The sequence below is a fragment of the Python bivittatus genome, unplaced genomic scaffold (assembly GCF_059951505.1).
Source record: "Python bivittatus isolate LINGU-HERP-01145 unplaced genomic scaffold, Pbiv_v1 ctg000020_np1212, whole genome shotgun sequence".
NCBI classification, from domain to species: domain Eukaryota; kingdom Metazoa; phylum Chordata; class Lepidosauria; order Squamata; family Pythonidae; genus Python; species Python bivittatus.
Window position 1 is genome coordinate 31,970,997 of NW_028277030.1, and position 22,022 is coordinate 31,993,018.

A 22,022-nucleotide genomic window follows, 5' to 3' on the forward strand; every position below is an offset into this window, starting at 1 on the left:
TGCCACCTTGAGCTCCTTGTAGGAAAGGCAGGACCAAGTGTAATAAAGAAACAAGCCACAAATTTCCCCTTAAACTTCTTAGACACTTCATCTAATGAGGCTGATAGGATATTCAAGGCTTAGAAATAAGAGTGCTTCTTCCCACAAGGAGTACTTAATTCACCATGGAATTCACTGCCACAAGTTGTGGCATGCCTTGGTGGGGCAGCTATAAAAAAGCATCAGACAAATTAATCACAAAGAATTAGTCCACTCTCCACGGCTCTTAGCTGCGTTTCAATGGAGTTGGTTTTGGAATAATGATCACTGGGGGACAAAGGAAGGGCAGGCCTTGCCTTGGCACAGCCCCATCCCACAAACCATTTCTAGACATAGGAGAACGGACAGGATGAGATCCAGCAGGGCCCGTCCTTCTGCTAGAAGAACCGAACAGGCGTGCAAGTTCACCTGAGTTCGTCTGAGGGCTGAGGGAGCAACCCTGGGGCAACTTGGCTGAAATGCTGTCCTGTTACCAGGAGGGGAATCCAGAAGGCCTTTTTCAGTCCACCCTCCCTGAGGTGGATCTGACATCACCTCTTCTGTGGTTTTCACTTCTCTTTCGGGAAGATGAGATAATCGATGTTGCCCGTCCTCGTTCCAGCCCTTTTCCACCCCATCCATCCTTTCCTACCCAGCGCCGTCCAGCCACGAAACTTGCTGGCAGTCCCTCAGCTGGCAGCCAGCGATGCCAAAAAGATGCAACCCCAGCAGGCGAAGGCGAGATGGAAGCGTGGAGGAGGTTGGACGTCCGAAGGAAACGGCGGGGGATGGGGAGAGGGTGGGTGGAGTGTGTGCGCGCGTGCGGGAAATGATCATTGCAGGCTTTCTAATTAAAGAAACTTGGCTGAAGCCCCCCTCCCTCCGTCCGCCCCCCCCCCCCCCTTCGCTCGAGCCGGGACAGCTCCTTCTACGTCTGCGGGGAAGCAGCATAAGAGGAGAGCGCGCGGCGGCAGCGGGCGAGTCTGAAGGAACTTCGGTAGCAGCTACAGGCAAGCGGCGCTCGCGAGGTTCCGAGCGGGACGCGGAGCTGCTCGTCCGCCCACTTGCAAAACGATACGGGTTGACTCTGCCGCGGCGGCGGCGGCGGCGGCCACCTCGTGAACTCCTTGTGAATCTATTTAAAGCGGGGCCATGGAATAGGTGAAGGAGACTGGAAGGCGTGCGCGCCGGGGAGAAGAGGGAAAGCCAAGAGCCGCGGTGAAAGGCAACTCCGCTGCGGGCAGCTCATCTCCTCAGCAAGGAGATATCCGAGCCGTCTAAAGGACAGAGGCCACCGGAGACAGGTACGCCCCTAAATCGGCAAGAGCGAGCGGCCAGCGCTAGCGCCTCCGGACTGCTAGCTAGGAGTGGCAGCTGCAGCGGTAGCGGCACCAGCGCGCCCGCTTCCTGCCAAGTTTAGCGGACTCCGCGACAGTTCTCTAGCCACCCTTCCCAGCGGTGCGTGCGTGCGTGCGCACGCGAGTGTCTGGAGGCTGCTGCACGAAGGCTTCCTTCTTGCTAGACGTCCTGCGAGGTCTTCCTTCCCTTCGATCTGTTCTGCTCCTGAGCTGATGTCAGCCCGGAGACACGAGGCGCTTCTAGGAGGCACCGGGGGCATTACAAATCGAGGATGGCGCTTCGCTGTAGATCATTCTGCGCTGCGCGATAAAGGCCAGAGATAGAAGTGCTCCCTGAACGGGTTGCTCCGGGGAGAGAAAAGAGTGGGAAATCTAGCCCAAATTAAGTCATCCTAAATCCCGTTGGTATCTCTCAATGAAATCTGACATCGATCCCACCCCAAACCCATGGAAATTAAAGGTGCTCCATGATGGCTGGATTGGGTACTTTCTTTTCTGCAGTTCTTTAGCTCTGGGGACCCAAATGCAATAAAACTGCACTGAGCATCCCAAGCAATGTGGAGGAGCAACTTCTGAGTAAGGTTGGCCAAATTGATATGCTGTTGATACCTGAGTGGATAGATAAGTGGGGTGTTTTAGGATTAGGTTTTGCGCCTGGATCAGGCCAGACCTTACTTTCGGCCTGGGACTGTACAATGGGAAAGTTTTCCTTGGGTTTTGGAGCGAGGGTTTTGGAGCGAGTGTTCTGAACCGACTTACTAGAGGCCACATTCCACGTGCTAAAATGTGGGTAATCATTTAGTAATTTGTTCATCTATGTTAGCACTTGGAAGCCTTATAGAATCTACTATGACTGGAGGCAGAAATGCTGGTGCAAATCATTCAGAAACATTCTGCTTTGAGGATTTTAATGGAAGGACGTTACATAGATTAAAGAAATAGGTCCTGATGTATTGACTGAAAATAGTGAAAATGTCACCAAATCAAGAGTAAGAGTAATAATTCTGTTCTGATTGTCATGTAGATTTCCAAATACTTAGCTAAGCTATTATTTGATAACTGCCTCTGTAATAACTAGCAGAAAGCTGTGTAAACATTTTTTTTAAATCAACAAGATCAAGATAAGCAAAGCTGTGAATTATAATAGGCTGAAAAGTTTCCCAGTAGATACATTGGAGTAATAATCAGGTGACACTGCTATTGATTTCTCTGCCTCCCTCCCATTTTTTTTTTTAACCCCTTGTTGAGGCTTCTTATATGCCCTTAGTTTTAATGAGACAGGGTGCTTAACACATAACTTTCATTCAAAGTTTCAGGATCTGCCAAACAAATAAAGCAATTTTATCTTTGCTAAAGCTCAGTGCCTTTCATTAGGTGCTGTTTCTCAGGCTGTGATCAGAAAAGTTACTTCACTTTAAAAACCAGTTCTTCAGAAATCTCTTCTCTCCTACTTGTTTTCTCAGATTTTGTTTTTGATTTATTCTTTGCCCCAGCTGATTTTGTAGTTATCTTCTGTCCTAAACCAATTTCACTAAATTTCTCAGAACTTTTGAGTATGAAGAGTAAGATCAGACTATTACATGAAAGAATCTAGAAGTCCAATTGTCTTCCTTAGCTAAAGGATATTTTGCTGAAATGGGACAGAGAGCAGCAAGTAGACTTCTAAGTAGTTTGTTCCATACATATAAGGAAAAAATATGTTAAAGTTCTACTATTAGAATTCATGTCTTCTTTCTGATTTAAAAAAAAATTTTTTTTTCCTTTTTCAGGGAATAAGTGGGGAACGTATTCTCTTTTCCTGGGTTATCCCCACAATGTGCAAACTTCTAAGGTCTTCAGCACTGATTGGGCTGGTGGTTTTGATGCTTTCAGCAGGGCATTGTAAAGAGAAATCAGAATCTAGTGCAGGGCTGAAGGAAAGGCAAAACCTCCTAAATCTGATAATGGAGATCATTCAAGAACTGAAAAAATATCATCTAGAAGAGGACGAGGAAAATGGAGTGCAGTACAAACAAGGCTACCCACCTCTTGACCAAAGGGAAGTGCCTGACTATGGAGCTTACTCAGAAGTACAGAAAGTTGGTAAGTCTATTGTGTTGCATTAGACACAGTCTAATATAATCTTTCCCCCTCACTTTACTGGAATGTGCCATCACTCTGCTAGTTGTCCTTGAAGACTTTTATTATAATAAAAGTAGTCTATTAGACTTTTGCACAGATTAATGGGTTGACCTGGTCTGAATCAATAAGGCTTAGCTAGAGGAAGTGTGAGGTCCAGATCTGACCAAGTTCTGCCCAGTTAGGTATTTAGCTTAGCATCAGCACACACTGGAGAGGAGACAACACATTCCATCTGCTAAGATCTGGTTGTCAAAGTTTCTACTTGGTTTGAGATGCAGAGACAGAACAGGGTAGTGGCCATCTTGCTGCCCCAGAAACTTATCTGAGATGGCATTTTGTTTGTTTGTTTATTACATTTATAAAACTGCCCAACTCACAGCGACTGATTTGAAATTGTTGTGGATGACTTCAGTTAAGATGGTCTGCCTGCAGAAATGAATACCTGGTAATTCTGTTGCAGTCCTGGCCTTGTTATAGCATCTGGAGATGAAAAGGGTGTTTGGTACTATCACTGTGTATGGTCTCTAAATATGGAGCCACCAAGGAACTCTGGGAAATGAAGAAATTTTAACTCTAACTAGTTAGAGCACATGTGGCTTAATTCTCACTATGAATATGACAAACTTTAGATAAGAGAGCAGGGATGTGCTTATTGTGCAATTTATTTTTCCATCAGCACTGCATCTTCAATGTACCACACAGCAATGTTTTTGGGGTGGCAGGTGAGCTGTTTCAAAGATCATCCTGAAGCAGACTCAATTGACCACTCAGTAAACAAGTGAAAAAAAAATGGAAGCGTTTTTAGAGAGATTCCTCATATTGACTACATATTAGATACCACAATCACTATAGAACCAGTCGAGTTTATATGGAAGCTGGCATTTCAAGGTCAATTTCAATTATTGCTGGCTAAGAAAGTGAACATGTAGCTTGTGGGAGCTCTATTATTGTCCATTTTGACTGTTAAGATCTTGCAGAGATAGTTCAAAGAGGTGGGCCCAGAAATGACTTTTTGTGAGGGAATAATTCACTTGATCTTGAGATTTAGAATAATTATGACTCAGCAGCAAATATACTTTTCTTTAGCAAGGTGCTAGAAAGGGTGGTGGTCATCAAATGTGCTTGGAAAAAGTTGAAAATGTAGATCCATTTGTCTGACTTCAGGTCTGGATTTCTCCGATTACCTTCACTAGTGAGAGAAAACATTGCTACGTTGCTTCTTTTGGATCTCTCAGCAACCTTTGACAACAATGATCACAGGGTATTACTAGAACAGCTCAGCTCAGCACAACTGTTTCAGGGGACCTATTCCTGTTTGCAGGGCCACCACCAGAGTAGCTGACAGAGATTTCTGTTTAGGGTTAGAGTTATTCTCTCTTTTTGATTGTTCAACACCTGTATGGAAGTACTGAGGTACTCAGACAGACATTTAGAGAATGTGCTAATAATTCTGAAGTCAATCTCTTTACCCACCTAATCAGGGTAGACAGTGCAAATACTAGTAAGTTGCTTAGAGAAGGAATCTCAAACTTGTGGCTCATGAACCATGTGCAGCCCTCCAAGCTGTCTTCTGTAGCCCACAACTATACTTTGTTGGAATCAAAAATGCTGCTTAGCAAGGCTGGGGTGCCGAGGGCCATGTACATGCACACTCTGGACCATAGGGATAGCTCCTGGAGGAGTGGCGTAGTAGCAGTAATAGCCCAGCAAGTCACCTCAACCCAGTGGATATTCCAGCAATAGTGAGCCTGTTTGGCTAGGCTATACATTTAGTGACCCATGAATTCCTGGACTGAATAGCACCACCCTCTGGAAACTCCTCCCTAATGTTGTGTTCAGTACAGGGTGCTATTTCTGAGATGGTACCAGGTTTTCTGGGGTAGGGATGGTAGGGGAGTAAGGCTTGCCCTGGGAAGATAAACTAGGTGACTGTGGCTACCCAAGGGAAATGAGGAGGAAAGAGCAAGATTTTTTTTTTTGGGTGGGGGAGGGGGTCTGGCAGCCCTGCTATGGGGGTCTCTCTGCTGGGCAAGGAATGGGAAAGTTAATGAACAATCAAGGTCTCTCTCTAGGGAAAGAAATGAAGGAAGGACTGTGTCAGGCAAGGAGGAGAGAAGAGAATGGAAAGGGAACAGGACAGAAAAAACGAAAACAGGATTTGGGCAACAGTTTTCAGTAGGTTAAATTTTCTAGATTATATCATTCTAGATATCTTGAAAAAGATTAGGTTATCAACCCAAGAATCAAACCACCTCTTAGTGTTCTGTTTAATAAAAAACACTGCCAGCTAAGTGGCTAAAGTGAAGTGGCTGTTTTACAAGCAGTATTACTTCACAGTATTTTTTTTTAATTATGTTTCATGGCATACCATGATATTATTCATTTTCTATTTGCTAGAGATTTTTGCATCATGGTATGAAAGACTTCAGTGTTGCAGCTCTTGGGCTAATGAAGTAGACCACACATGCAGCTTTTGTGATTATTTGAAGTTCAGGCCCTTGGCCTAGAGGCAGTGATGAACTGGATAAGGTCCAGTAAGCTGAAGCCAAAGCTGAAGCAGATATAAGGGTTGTGGATGGGTGATTTTCAGGTCTGGGAGTCAGAAGGGTGGCCTGTTCTAGATGAGTCAGCACTCCCACCAATGGGAATGGGTACATAGACTGGGGGGTCTCCTTGATTCCAATCTGTCACTAGTGGTACAGGTTAGTAACAAGAATCCCTATGACCAGGTTTGTTAGTGCATCTGGACTAGGTTAGTTTAGCCTCAGTAAACCATTCCCTAATAATCTCATGACTGGATAAGCATAATGTACCCCATCTGGGGATACCCTTGAACACTGTCACATTCTGATTTAGAATATAGTAACTCAGTTGCTAAGTAGGATGGATAAATCAGACCACATACCACTGATCCTGAAAGTGCTGCACTGGCTGTGAACTCTTGGACCAACACAAGTTTTTCAATTAACATATAAAATTCTAGCAGCTCAGGAATCAGAGGCTTACAAGATTGCCAGGCCATGCACTAAGATCAGTAAGGAAGGTTCTGCTTGTGGTCTCATTTGGGTTTGGCCAGGAAGTCTTCTCAGAAGAAAGACTCTTATTATGGAAAGTATAGTTAGCCCAGGTCTTATTTTTGATGATAACTGAAGATAATGGTTGTTCACCCAGGCATATGTATGCTGCTCCTGGTATACCAGCTTTTAGAATCCTTTAAAAAAAATAGCCATTTAACTATTTCCATCTATTGTTTTTATCAATTTTTTAATTATTTTATTGCAAATTGTGTTTATTGTTTATGAAACTGCTCTGGACTCATCTAGGAGGAAGAGTGATACAGAAATAAAATATCATTCTAACTATTGTTTTCAGTATGCCTTTATAATGCATTCCTAGTTTAAAAATCCCTAGTTCACTGGGTAATTCTACAGAATTGGATTTATTCCAGAATAAGTATCAGTTTTCAGCATTAGTAAATATGGCTTCAAAATGTGATTGCTTAATTTTGGCTTAGCATGTTGTGTGAACCCAACCAACTGTAGTCTATTAAAAAATGGTTCAGTGCAATGTGCAAATCAGATCAATGTCTTCCCTACTCACCTGATCCTCCACAGGATCATATGACAAATGTAAGACAAGTGGGCTTCTACAAAAGGCTTGTTGCTAGAATGTACAGCTGTAAGCAATTATAATTCTTTCCCCACCTCCCACACTGAATCCAATGAGATTTGAAAGCATTTGTTTAAACCCAGTGTGTTTATAAATTATTTTATTTGTATGCCTGTGCTTTGATATCTGTGAAACAAGCATGTTTCTTTTTAAATTCTCAATAGAACTGATCACTACATTTCATGTTAAGAATATTGCCTTGTCTAAACACAGCATGCTGGAGTTTTTGCCACTTTACTCTGTTGTTTATTTTAATTACTATAGAAAATCAGATCAGGAATGTAGTGGTATGCAATTAAGTTGCAGTTTTATACACAATTATCTGGGAGTAAAACTTGATAATTCAAGTAGAACCTTTGTCTGAGAAAATATAGATGTGACTGTATGGTTAAGTTATAATGGTATATTCACTCTCCTGGGCATAAGTCTAATCAAATACGACATTGTTGTCCAAACTTGGCCATGAGTGGACTTCAACTCCCAGAATTCCCCAGCCAGCCATGGTGGCTGGGGAATTCTGGGAGTTGAAGTCCACTCATCTTAAAGTGGCCAAGTTTGGACAACACTGAAATACGATGAGACTTGTTTATCAGTAAATAGACTGCCTGGTTTAACATGCACATGAATTTGTGAATATATAGATGCACCCCAAATTCCTTTAAAAATAAAGCTGGGCTTATCCTAAATCCTTAACAAGCAAGAAATCAGCCAATTTCTAGATTCTATCATTCCCTCTAGCAAGGCCATGGAACATATTCCAGTAAGGATAAAGTGATGGGACTTTGAAAATGGATAGCTAATATAATGTCTTAGTCTATAGAAAACAGTGAATATGGAACATAATTTAAAAACATTTGACTCCCTAGAAACTACACACATAGATTTAGCATTTTTGTTCCTCAAATATGCAAAGCAGTATAAAATATTTTTTTTCTCCAAAATACTGCAAACATTTCATTGAAAACTATTCAGAATCTCAGGCTTGAAGGTTTTGCTTAGAATAGTTAATTTTGTATTAGTAATCTGTTGGGGAGAGAACTTTCAATATAACGAAGAGTATAATCTTGCTGTGAGAAAACCAGTTGTACCTATCATAATGCTAATCTATTTGCTACCATTTAATATAATTTTCATCCTAATAAAATACATACTGTATTTCTTTGGAAGAAGTTCTATCAAGGATCGATTAGTTAAGGTTGTTTAGCGCTGCATTTTATCTGCACATTTTTTGGAAGATGTGATTATTTTACATTAAAAGAAAATAACTCACTGAGGCAATCCAAATTGTGCACCAAATATGCTGAATTCAAGATTCAAATAAATTTGCATTATTTATCTTGTTTTTGCTAGCCATAGAAAACAGAGATAACTACACATAATTCTGAAGCCCAGGGCTGATGTCTGGCTTAAGTGAGCTGGCATCGCACGTACCAGTTGCCTACCAGTTGCCACGATTAAGTCCTCCAGCATTGCTCCAGATACTGTATCCTTAGGCATTTCCCCCGCCCCCCAAATGGCTACCATTTTAGAGTGACCACACTGCAATGCCCCAGAGTATCCAACATCTGTTGTATGGCAGACTGGGAAATTTAAATGATTGGTGGCTGGTAAAGTTTTTGATGCTATATATTATATAGTGCACAGAAGAGTTTTCAAAACTTTAAAAATAAACCCTGGCAAGAAAAAATGAAGAAGCTGGCATCTACAGTGTCCAAAGAGAAAGCAGAGTTCTCAAAATGTTTCATAAATGCATGCAACAAATGTTATAACAAATGAAAAAAAAGCGCAACTGAACTGGTTAAACATGAAAATGATCACATTTACAGTCCAAACGTAATTTATCCATAGTCTTTTTCAGTGATTGAGTAATATCTCTATCACCACTGGTATCTCCCACATATGAATATGAAAGCATATGTCCTATCTCCACTAAGTGAAGAAAATTGACCTTTTAAAAGTCACTATCATTGACTAGCAGAGCAAATATAACTAACAATAAAAATCTTTACAGGCATGCAAATCCTTCACAGCAGTGGGGCACTACCAGGAGCTCAAACACCAACAAAATTAGTGAGCAGATTTGGTTTGAAGCTAAGATATAGTCCTCTATGTTTGTGTGAGGAAATTTGTTATATTACAGGAAAAAGATAAATATATGGATGAAACACATTTGGTGTTTGTAATAGATTTTGGTTACCCTAGAGCAGTGTTGTCCAAACTTGGCCACTTTGAGTGGAGTTCAACTCCCAGAATTCTGGGAGTTGAAGTCCACTCATCTTAAAGTGGCCAAGTTTGGACAACACTGCCCTAGAGATACCTTCAGCTAACATTGGTTATGTGTATTTGAAAATGCTTGTGGAACTCATCTGTTCATCATTTGCTATGATGAACATGTAGCTGACCTTGGCTGACCTCAGAACCTGAGCAGGGCAACTCTGGCTAGCAATGTTAGAGTTATTGGCTAGACAGAAAAGTTGAAGAAAAAAAATCCTGGTAGAAGGCAATGGCAAATCACTTCAGTAACACTATCCAGAGAATGGCAAAGATGAAATCACCAAATGTTTACTTGAGGCTATGTATTCTATCATACATTTCAGCAAGTTTTTTTTAATATAAGAACAACTTTAAGACAACTGCAAAATCTGCTTAATCAATTGATTAACCTCAATGTATAATTGTGCAGCATTTAATTGGACTACAAAGATGAAGTGTATCTGTTCTAATGAAAACAAACTTGTTTTAAAATAAGCTTGCCAACTTCTGAAATTGTTTCCTGAAGAGTCCTAGCCAGAATTACCTTTCAGAACTGCCTTCATCTTGGGAGACTTTTGAGAGAAACATCTAAGCATTTAATGCTGCACTTGACACAATTAAGTCAAAATATGATAGGATCAATTCAACTGAATCTGACTATACTTAGAAGTAAATAAAAGCTGAATTTTGAGAAACAGCTAAACTCCTCAGTGGGTCAGATCTAGCTGAATGTAAAAAAGGTCACAAAGAAGGGAAATGCCAGTTATGCATTAATTTATGGTAAAAGAAATGGTCATATGCAATTGGCATTAAGACAAAATTATAAGTAACAATGATATGAAATATGACACCAAATCAAAGAGATGGCCACAAGCAGCCTAAGAGGATTTCAATAAGCTAGTTATATTCCCATCCATTGAATAAGCTATGAGAAGGCAAACCACAGTAATAAATAACAAAGTAGTTTGGTGTATTCCCTACGCGCGTCCATATTTTGTTCAACAACATGGTTTCATTTCTTCTAAAATACAATGTTCTGCCAATTTCCCTGACAATGTGAATCAACATTGCCCTATCCTGAGTAAGGATGTGAGGAACTGAATTACAGAATGAAATGGCAGCCTAAATATTTAGTAAGAGACATTTCTTTTTCTCACTGCTTATTACTGCATCCACATTTTTGCATAAAACTGCATGGGTAGAAGCATATAATAGGAAACTGCTCCTTAACAAAAACATGCTATACTTAGTTCTTGAGATGAAAATGAATTTACATGTTTTGCTACTGCTTCTGTTACTCCCTTTAGGTACCAGTGTTTTCACTGATGTGCTCTGAAACTACGTAGCTAATGAGTGTGAATATGTTTCATTTAAAAGGTGACATTGTGCAAGCAATGTTATATAATTTAAGATGAATGATTTTGGAATTTAAGAATATTACCCAAAACTGCCTAGACTTAAGCTGACAGTTCTTTCTCCCTCTCATGTCAGAACAGCTTTAGCTAAAACAACTAGAAGGTCCATGACACCTTTGCTTGCAAATCAACATCAAAGTATTATATTTTAGCCAAAAGAATAGAGACAGAGAAGCTAGAATTTGAAAGGATCACAGGAATCACTTTAGTGAAGGTTTTTCCTTTTTTTTCCAAATTAATAATTAATTAATGTTACTTGTATGCCACCCATTCCCACAGGTTCTAGGCAGCTAACAATGTAAACACATGGAATACCCTAAAGAACCCCAAATACATATAAGCATTAAATAATAAATAAATACATACATACATACATACATACATACATACATACATACATACATACCAACAAATAGGAATACCAGATACCTTGAACCCTACCTTCCAATCAAATACTCTCCTCCTAAGGTAGGTCTTCAAAGTTTTCCTAAAGCCTAGGAGAGATGAGGCTGACCAAATTTCCATTGGGAAGGAGTTCCAAACCAGCACCTTGAATTGTACCCAGAAGCCAATTTGTAACCAATGCAATTCCCAAAGCAGTGTGACCACCAGAATAGATTAAAATACACCCATTACTGCCTAGGCCACTGCACTCTGCACCAACTATAGCTTCTGGATGTTCTTCAAGGCAATCCCACTTTACTACTGTAAAGCATGTTATAGTACTCCAAACGGGAAGTGACTAGGGCATGACTGTCTGTGAGCAGGAGGTCCCAATCCAGGAAAGGCCATAATTGTTGCCTAAGATGTAACTGTGCAAAAGGCCTTTTTGCTACAGCAGTCACCTACTCCTCAGAGCTATGGCTCTAGGAGAATTCCCAAAGTGTAGATCATCTCAGAGTGGGGGAGTACTTGTTCAGAGTCAGAAATAGTATTTCTCTGGATTGTTAGTGCCAGAACCCCCTTTAGGAAGGAGAAACATTGCATGACAGTATCCCCCTATTCCAATTCCTCAGACACAGTCCCTATTTCTTATTTATTGTACCAATTTAGGTCAGTTATATTGTGCCTAATGAAGCACAAAAATGAAGCAAAATAATTACAATTTACTTATTTCCAAGAATTTGTAGCAGGATTGTAGCTATGAAGCCAAATTCTATTCATCTTTACTCAAAATCTTGCTTTTTTTAAATGGGAGTATCTTAATTATACAGAACTTTTGTTCCAGTTGTATAAATGGCAAAAAAAAAAAAAAAGAGAGACAGACTATACTGTACTTTGCTTCTAAAACATCATTGCCCTTTCAGACAGTTTGAACTTTTGCACTGAATTGTACATTTCAGAAAATTATGAACCAGAATATAAATACTGACTCTAATAAAGTGTCTTTATTCCCTTTAACAGAAATATTTCCTAGAGACCTGAGAATGAAAGACAAATTTTTAAACCATTTGACAGGTAAGCCAAATTTAACTTCTGAATTATCACCTGAATTATAATCCTTTTTCTTATGGTACCAATTAAATCGATCCATTAATCTTCTTCTTCTTTTCCAGGTCACCTTTACTTTGGTCCAAAATGCACTAAACACTTTCATAGACTTTATCACCATACAAGAGATTGTACTATACCTGCATGTAAGTGCTATCACCCAAGATCAGAATTACTAATTAATAAATGTAGCTTTTTAAAGAATAATCACCCTGTACAATTATTATTCAATACACTTAAAATTTTTGTAGAGTTAAAGCCATGAAACAGAGCAGTGTGGACTGTAAAGTTTCACCTCACATTGACTAATCATAACGTAAAATTCCAGGAAAAGATATTCTAAACAAGTATTGTTGCAATTCCTCAGAGAGATCTAATGGTTCTAATTTGATAAATGATCATCTAAAACATATTTTTGCAAGCAGCCAATTTATTCTCCCATTATATGTCAATTCTTTTTGTTTTAGGATTTCAGTACAGTACCTTGGAATTTCTTAGCACATCAGATAACAGACATTAATGAATTAAATCTGCTTTGTGTTTACAGCACTGGATTATATAAATATACAGCTGAAAAATCCTGGTACTACTGTTACTAGAAAAGCAATTATTTAGAGTACAATTTCCTAAGAAAATGGAAAACAATGTGTACTATGCTGTTTGCTTTATTTATATTCTGAATTCTGAAAGGAGTAATAGAAATGAAATACTATCAGTGAAACAGTTCCAATCCAAATTCTACCATACATCATTAAATGGCAAAAATACATATTTTAGGTGATGACAATGATAATAAAATGATTTATTAGCTCCCACTGTGGATAGTTTTTCTTGAAGGGTTTGTATACTGGCTTAGATATAAAAATTCAAAATTTGTGCCAACTATGTCTCTCTCACACATTGTGCTAAATCACTGTTTAGTTAAGATCTGTTGATTAAACTAGCTGAAAAACCAACATTTGGTTGTTCAGCTAGTCTAACCCAAAACCAAGCAACCATATTAAGTCTTACTATAATGACCAAATTTATTTAGTCAAATCTAGTGAAAGGCCTCCCAAATAACAAGTTAGCAATCCAATAAGCTATATCAGTGTCCCATTTCCCAGCACTCTTAATTGAACAAAAATTGATTTTTTTTTTAATAGGACTGGTAGCTGGGAGCTAGTTACATTATTATATTCTACAAAAACTAGATTCTGGGCAACATATGTTACCATATACCAAGGTTTTCCACCAAGTGCTTTTCACAGAATTTAAAGCCAATCCTGATTGCTAGAGTGTACCTACATGGTGTGTTGTTTAAGTGGGGCACAAGATAATTCACTGAAATATTATTACATCTTTACAACTTCCTATATTTATAGTAACAGGATGTCTGTAAACATATATAAGCCAGCCTTTGAAATAGTAGGCTTTCTTTTATGGTGGGACTCAGGTTCGTGATGGACTGAGTGGCGTGATTTAAGATGCAAAAGGCTGAGAATTGCTGTGCTAGAGAATCCTTGCAAATGGAAGATGCAGTATTCTCAGCTTCTTTTTCTTCCATGTTTTCAGCATCAGATTCCTCCTTTCCTCTTTCTTGCTACTACCCTGTTAGCAGTAAAAGCATTATCCTATTCCCATTTTAAAATGATAGCTAGATACTGAAGCTAATTTTCAAGATTAATTTGCCCAATGATTACCCTGAAACTTTTTCTTCTGACTTTCTTCAGAGGCATGGCTTAGTTATACATAGTTGACTGCCGTTGTGTGCTAACTGATTTTTCTCATGCACATGGCAAGTCTTTTAATGGATATCAGTAAATAAATGACCCATCATCTTAGCCTGATTAAATATGCATATGTTCAACAGTGTCATAGTCAAGTCAGTCTTCAAAGGATGACATACAAACTTATATAACATTCTTAAAAATCTAAATAGCATGTTTAAAATTAGCTCCTTAAGCATACAAATTCAGATCTACAATACAGTGCTTCAAGATGAATTACAGTTAAGTTTATATTCCCTCATACAAATTGCACATTTTAAAAAACACCGCCTCCCCATAAGCACTTCTTAAACTGCTACTTCTGTTTTTTTTCCACCACAGACTATAAAAGATGCGCCAGACTCCTTACTCGGTTGGCAGTAAGTCCAATGTGCATGGAAGGATAAGGTAAGATTTTTGAGAGGAAGACTTGCACGCTGCCGCTATGTGGATAGCAACAACTAAATTGTTGATATGATTAATTCATAAGCACTAGTAGAATATCTTTTGGGCTAAAGTATGCTTATTTCAGAAACAGTGATGCAAACCCTTTCATTTAGCAAAAGATTTACCATAAATAAAAGGATACCCCCTACTGGAAAGCAAGGCAGGATAAAGACTCTAAGGCAACAACTGTGAATTATTCATAGCAGTAGATAGTGCATCTATTTTTTAAATACAAAGCTAATGGGCACAGCTGATTTTTCAGGAATTAAATCAAGAGCCTTTAGTATAAATTTCTCTGTATTTATACTGGATAAATATGCATATTTTAATATTGAACATGCGTAGAAGCAATTGACTCATCTACACCATTCATAATATAAGGCAGTACGTAAATGCTGTTGCTTTCATTACATATGGAACGAAGTAGCATTAAGATGTATTTGCTTTCTCAATTGCAATTTGTATTCAGATTACTGGCTTAGCCACAGTATAGTATAACCAGGAACTATGAATGCCCCCAAAAGAGAGTTATTGAATTATTTTCTCTTTAAATCAGTTATTCGATATAAAATAAAAGGAATTTAATACCATTCCTTCTATTTCCAATGTTCAAGTTGTGTGTGCTGAGCTTCAGGACACCAATCAGAATCATCCCCATGCAAAAGAATGTCATGAGTAGGCTTGGCAAGGAGAAACTTGGCAAGGTGGAAGGGGTGATTGGAAACTGGGAATATCCTACTGTACATTATAATGTTTTGTTATAGATCCTGCTTGCTCTTTACACTTGTTTTGTTATCCCTTGTGTAAGACCATTGAAAAATTATAATCAATTACATATCTTAGGCACAGTGATAAAGGCAACAAAGTGAAATACAAAATTATATTCACATAATATAATCTTTGATAATCCAGAGTTTAGATTCTTGCGTTAGGGAAGGTTTCTCTCATTTCTCTCAGTCTCTATATCCCGATAGAAACTGGGAAGCAATCTGAATTATTATTTAAGAGAGTTCATTGAAAATTAATGTGAAATAATCAGGACAAACAGAGCTTAATCTTTTGTGCTTTTGTTTTAATTCAGATGCTACTATTATCAAAGGAAAAATATATAAAAGAACCAAGAGAAGTGCCTTGGAAACTAACAGGGAAATTGAACTTAACATTTTTGTAATATATGGCATTATGAACCAGAGATTTATTTTTGCAAATTGATGGACTACTTCTCATAAATCTTTAAACATGTGTTTTGTATCCTGTCATCACTGTTTACAGACACATTCTTCATAGTGAAAAACAACCAAAAGTAATTAACATGTTTTATGCTTTAAAATTGCCCTACAACAGTTGTGTTGTACTGCCAAAAAAGTAACAAGCACCATCTTTTCAAGTATAGACATGTTTCCCTTAAGAGACATTACAGCACGCTGTCAAGGAAACCTGCCTGTGGAAGAAGCATCATTTGATATCTTTCTTGCTTATGCAATTTGACATGTTACATTACAAACTTTTCATAAAGTTGTTATGGTGGTGGACTACTAGACTGCATGCCATAGGCAAGGGATGAACATGTTTTAGGTTGGATTCTGTATCCACTCTAAAGTCACTTGTTTCCGGTATAATAGAAATATACATTCCAGCTAAATGTGCAATATGTAAATATTGTAAATTCACAAATATATGTAATAAAATGTTTTGTATATAATTTGGTTCATGTTTATTCCTTGCACATTCCAGTTTGGACGAAATTATGCTTCTGAAGCAGAGGTAGGCAACTTGATGCTTTCAAGATATGTTGGGTCACTATTCCCATAATACTTGACCAGTGTATATTCTGGATGGATTTCACAGGTTGCAACTCAACAAGTCTGAAGGGCATTAACTGATCTCAATACAGGTAGTCCCTGGGTTAAGATGACCCGTAGTTAAGAACAGAGCCTATTGTAGCAAAATTCAAGTTAAATAAACAATAATTCGAGTTAAATACACAATGGCTTGAGTTCATTACACAATACTGTACAGTATTATACAGTAATACTGTTCTGGCTTAGATACAAATTTGACTTAAGGACAAACAGAACGGGAACTCGTTCTTAAACTGGGGACTACCTGTACTTCTAATGTAGGGATGGCAATGAGCACTATATAATTAAATATACTTAAAATTAATTTTAAAGTAACATGGCACTGCAAAGTGATTGCAGTCAGCTGCCACAGTGTATCTGAGGGCATGTTTCAAACACTAAACTTGCCAAATAGCTCTTTTAGGGTGATACCCTATTGCCTACTCAATCATGGTATCATCCTTCCCATCCTACCAGTTATTATGCTAACTCTAAATCTGCTTCACCTACTTCCACTGCAAAATAGATGCCACCACTTTCAAGCTAGGTAGAATCTTGGAACTGGAAGACAGCATTCTGGCCATTGAACTCTTGCTCAGTTCAGATATCCAAAGTAAAGTGTTTTTGACTGATGGCTGTTCAGCCTTTGCTTGAATACATATAGGGAAGGAGAACCTACCACCTTTCTAGGCAATTGGTTCCACTTTCAAACTGTTCTTACTGAAAGGTAAGGAACCCACTTCTTTATAACTTAAGGTCATTATTCTGTACCCTGCACAATGGGAGGAGAGACATTTTCTCTTTGAAACATTTCTAAAATGTGATGCTCGAGCTAGGAATGAGGTCTGACCACTGTAAAATGGAGACTGGAATGATTACATAAATGCAGCCTAAATTTATCTCCTTTCTGTAGCCATGTCACCCTCATTACTTACAGTTAGACTGAGATCAGCCACAACTCCAAGATCTTTTGACAATGTATCATTGTCAAGCCATTAATCTCCAAACCTGTAGCTGGGCCCATTTGATTTCCACTATGATCCTTGCATTTATCAGGGTTAAATTTCATTGTTACTTTTAAGCCATTTCTCTAATCCACCAAAGTCATTCTGAATTTTGTTTCCTATGATATGAGCTATCATGCCCAATGTTGTGTCATCTGTGAGCATCATCAGAATTGTGTGTTTTTGTATGTGCTCAAGATTTTAATAAAAACATTGAATAACAGGACTTCTCTCCAATTTGATGAGAAACTATTCTATGAGTATTCATTTCAAACCAACTATGGGTCCACTGTGGGTTCAATTAATAGGTATACCATTCAGAATGGTACTTGGTCAAATGCTTTATTGAGACCAAGATATGTTATGCCTATAGCATTCCTGGAAACTACATGATCAAAGAAAAAAAATTAATTTTGTCTTGTTTAACAACAACGTTACATCAGACCATAAACATAGGTTCTGTATATCTTTCGCAGCTGGAATTGGTTTCTTAGTTTTAATTAACTGTAAACATTTCTTTTGTTATATCTCCTAATTAGTTAGATCTCCTGCCCTCAAATACACGCTCAGGTAAAGTTATAACTAATTAAAGCTTTTTTATAGCCTTAATTTTTTCAAGCTAAATCAATACGTAACTGTTTTTTGTGTATGTAAACATTCAGTACTGGCACCAATTATCCATAAATTGAGACAGAGCTTAAAAAATACCAGAGACCTGGGGGAAATGTAACTTTCAAAGTCTGTTCACAGGAAGCAAAAGTAGTTAAGGATATCTGGAGTAAAAAGTCTCATGTTTGTCTAAATTTATCAAAAGTAAGGAATTTGCTTGCAATAATCATTAATACCATCAGAATGTGTTCCAATCATTAACTGTAATAAAAATGGTTATGATCAAATCATTCTAAGTTAAAAAAAATTCTATCAAAAATTGGTGGTTATAAAACACTAATGTCAGAATTTACTGAAAAATCCCTCTTTGTCCAATTAACTTATGAAGAATAAGATAAGCCTTATTGAAATATATTTTTCCTTGTTAAGAATGTATTTTGCTGCCAAAAAGTCCAGTTAAGGGAACTATATAAAACATTTATTTTTAATATCCTTAACAGGTGATCTAAGATTACAGAGTCTTATTTCTAAGTGGTAAATTGACAGTTATGATAGAAAAATATTTTGTACATTATCAGGATCAGGTTTCATATATTATCTCTTGATGCATAATTTATTTACAAAATATATTTACAAAGTTACTAGCTATATCGTAAAATGAAAAATTTACAAGAAGTAAAAAAGTGTTTTCACTATTTTTTTCAGTCTTGCACATACTAAACACAGGCCTGGAAGTTAACTAATACGGCTGTAAATTAACTTGAAATAAAACCTGATATTCATCAAAACAAAAAGAGATTAATAGGGTATGCTTTAATAGCACTTGAGCAAAGCATCTAGTAATAGGAATTATGGCTAACTTAAAAATGAAAAATTCAAAAGATAACACCGACAGCAGTGAAGTGCTAAATTAAGCCTTGATACACTACAGGCCTATCAGGTTTCTCCTTTTGGGGAGACTTGAAGGCACACAAAACCTAACTCTAAATGTATCTTTGCTTTTGAGAAACTTCAGCCATGTCCTGAGTCAATGAACTGCACCATTAAGCCCATTCTTTTTCTCCCATACTAATACTTAGCCAGGCTTTCTGAAACATAACCGTCCATCAACTTCAGTGGAAGTTTGCTCGGCCAGCCCACTGCTTTCCAGGACCACAGAAGCCCAGCTATTCATATGCAGACTCATGCTAAAGGCGCTGAGCTCATGATTTCAGGAGCAGCAGAGAGAAGAAAAAAAAAATAGTGCTGGATTGTACTTCCCCATGCAGTGTTTATAAATATTCTCAGCTAAAAAGGGATTATGGCAACTCTCTATTTTGTCTGCATTTTGCAATTATTCATACTCTAAGTAGAAGATGAAGGTTTTGGCAAGCAATTGTATACTAGCCTCTCTTATCTTTTAAACAACTAACCACACAATATTACACTGCATGGACTGACAATAATCAGTAGAAATGACTCATACAATATTTACAAGGAATCACTAGTTCATGTCAACATCCTGCAGCATGTGCTTTTTAATAAGCAGATCTTTGCCAGTTTACTATGGAGTTTGCTGCCTGCTTCCGTCTAATAGCTTTTCTTTGGCTCAATCTTGAAGCAACCATAAACAACATTCTTTCAAAAGAGGGAGGGAGTAGGTGAGGAAAAGAGAGAAACCAATGATGTCAACCTGCAATCACATATCATTCCCAGTGACATAGGGAAGAGCACGAAAAAATGGCATGACATGTGAGGGGAGAGTTGCGGTTTTATTCCCACTGGAAAAACTACAAACTTTTAGGTTTTTAAATCCTTCCCTCGGTCACCTTTCGTCTTCCACAAAATATATACAAGGCTGCATAAAGTTACACTTATGTAACAAACAAGAACATTGTGATTCTATAACTAGAATTTTGTAGTTTGTTTATATTATAGAAGTTAAGGAAGTTTACCCTTACATGGTCTAGTCTATCTCTATTGGTACTGGAGCTATAAGGAACTGATCAGAACTTGAGTTATTGTCTTACCAGCAAAGTCTTCAGAATGCAGTAGTATTTTCTTTCAAACATTATTTCAATAGCCTTTAAGGCTATTTTTTAAGTTTAAAAACAAACAAGCAGTTGTTTACTTCAATTCATATTCTTTAAAAAGAGATTATACTACCAGGAAATTCTAGGCCACAATAATTTCTTTTAATGTTAATGCAGAACTGCAGTTTATGCATTACAGCATAGTATAGGACTGAATATTATTAAGTCTTTCCTATATTATTAGTTTTCTGCTGGCTTACCTCCACATCTACATTTTGTATAACAAATAGTAGTGAAAAGATATCAAAATATGCAATGTTTCAGTCTTCAGGACTTAATCGTCTAACAATTGACAAACAAAATGTACATGGAAGTATTTATGAAGTTTCAATGTGAAAAGAAAAATGTTTAAATATCAGTGTAACACTAGCAACAAGAAATAGACATGAGCATTTTTAGACAGATGATACCACCCTAATGGCAGAAAGTGAAGAAGAAATAGAGCCTCTTGATGAGGGTGAAAGAGGAGAGTGCAAAAGCTGGCTTGAAACTCAACATTAAAAAACTAAGATCATGGCATCTGGACCCATTAATTCCTGGCAAATAGAAGGGGTAGAAATGGAGCAGACTTCATTTATTTGGGCTCCAAGAACACCGCAGACGGAGACTGCAGCCATGAAATTAAAAGACGCTTGCTCCTTGGGAGGAAAGCCATGGCAAACCTAGACAGTATATTAAAAGACAGAGACATCACCTTGCCAACAAAGATCCGCTTAATCAAAGCTGTGGTTTTTCTAGTAGTAATGTATGGCTGTCCCCTTCATGGATCACTGCCTTGTCGTGGCGAAGGGGCTTGCGTAACTCAGTGAAGCCATGAGCTATACCGTGCAGGGCCACCCAAGACGGACAGGTCATGACAGAGAGTTCTGAAAAAATGTGGTCCACTGGAGAAGGAAATGGCAACCCACTCCAGTATCCTTGCCAAGAAAACCCCATGGACAATGTTAAAAGGCTAAAAGATATGATGCCGGAAGATGAGCCCCTCAGGTCGGAAGGTGTCCAATATGCTACTGGGGAAGAGCGGAGGGCATTTCCAAGTAGCTCCAGAAAGAGTGAAGCGGCTGGGCCAAAGCCGAAAGGACGTTCAGCTGTGGATGTATCTGGAAGCGAAAAGAAGGTCCGATGCTGTAAAGAACAATATTGTATAGGTACCTGGAATGTAAGATCTATGAACCAAGGCAAGCTGGATGTGGTCAAACATGAGATGACAAGATTGAACGTCGACATCTTGGGAATCAGCGAACTGAAATGGACGGGAATGGGTGAATTTAATTCGGGTGACCATTATATCTACTACTGTGGGCAAGAAACCCTTAGAAGAAATGGAGTTGCACTCATAGTGAATAAGAGAGTGGGAAAGGCAGTAATGGGGTACAACCTCAAAAACGACAGAATGATCTCAGTGCGTATCCAAGGCAAACCATTCAATATCACAGTCATCCAAGTCTATGCCCCAACCACTGATGCTGAAGAAGCTGAAGTTGACCGCTTCTATGAAGACCTACAACACCTTCTAGAACTAGCACCAAAAAGATGTCCTTTTCATCATAGGGGATTGGAATGCTAAAGTAGGAAGTCAAGGAGTAATCGGAATAACAGGCAAATTTGGCCTTGGAGTACAAAATGAAGCAGGGCAAAGGCTAATAGAGTTCTGTCAAGAGAACAAGCTAGTCATAGCAAACACTCTTTTCCAACAACACAAGAGACGACTCTACACATGGACATCACCAGATGGTCAATGCCGAAACCAGATTGATTATATACTTTGCAGCCAAAGATGGAGAAGCTCTATACAGACAGCAAAAACAAGACCAGGAGCTGACTGTGGCTCAGATCATGAGCTTCTTACTGCAAAATTTAGGCTTAAATTGAAGAATGTAGGGAAAACCACTAGACCACTCAGGTATGACTTAGATCATATTCCTTGTGAGTACACAGTGAAGGTGATGAATAGATTTAGAGGATTAGATTTGGTA

General features: G+C 38.3%; 1 protein-coding gene across 1 annotated transcript; it reads left to right on the top strand.

Moving 5' to 3' along the window:
• The first annotated feature begins 997 nt into the window (after window positions 1-997).
• ALKAL2 (ALK and LTK ligand 2) lies at window positions 998-16,152 on the top strand. Its single transcript, XM_007437807.4, has 6 exons — window positions 998-1,322; window positions 3,146-3,458; window positions 12,239-12,292; window positions 12,391-12,471; window positions 14,416-14,481; window positions 15,602-16,152. The coding sequence occupies exons 2-5, from the start codon at window positions 3,191-3,193 to the stop codon at window positions 14,478-14,480; spliced, it is 468 nt and encodes a 155-aa protein (XP_007437869.1). The 5' UTR covers window positions 998-1,322; window positions 3,146-3,190; the 3' UTR covers window position 14,481; window positions 15,602-16,152.
• The last annotated feature ends 5,870 nt before the right edge of the window (window positions 16,153-22,022 follow it).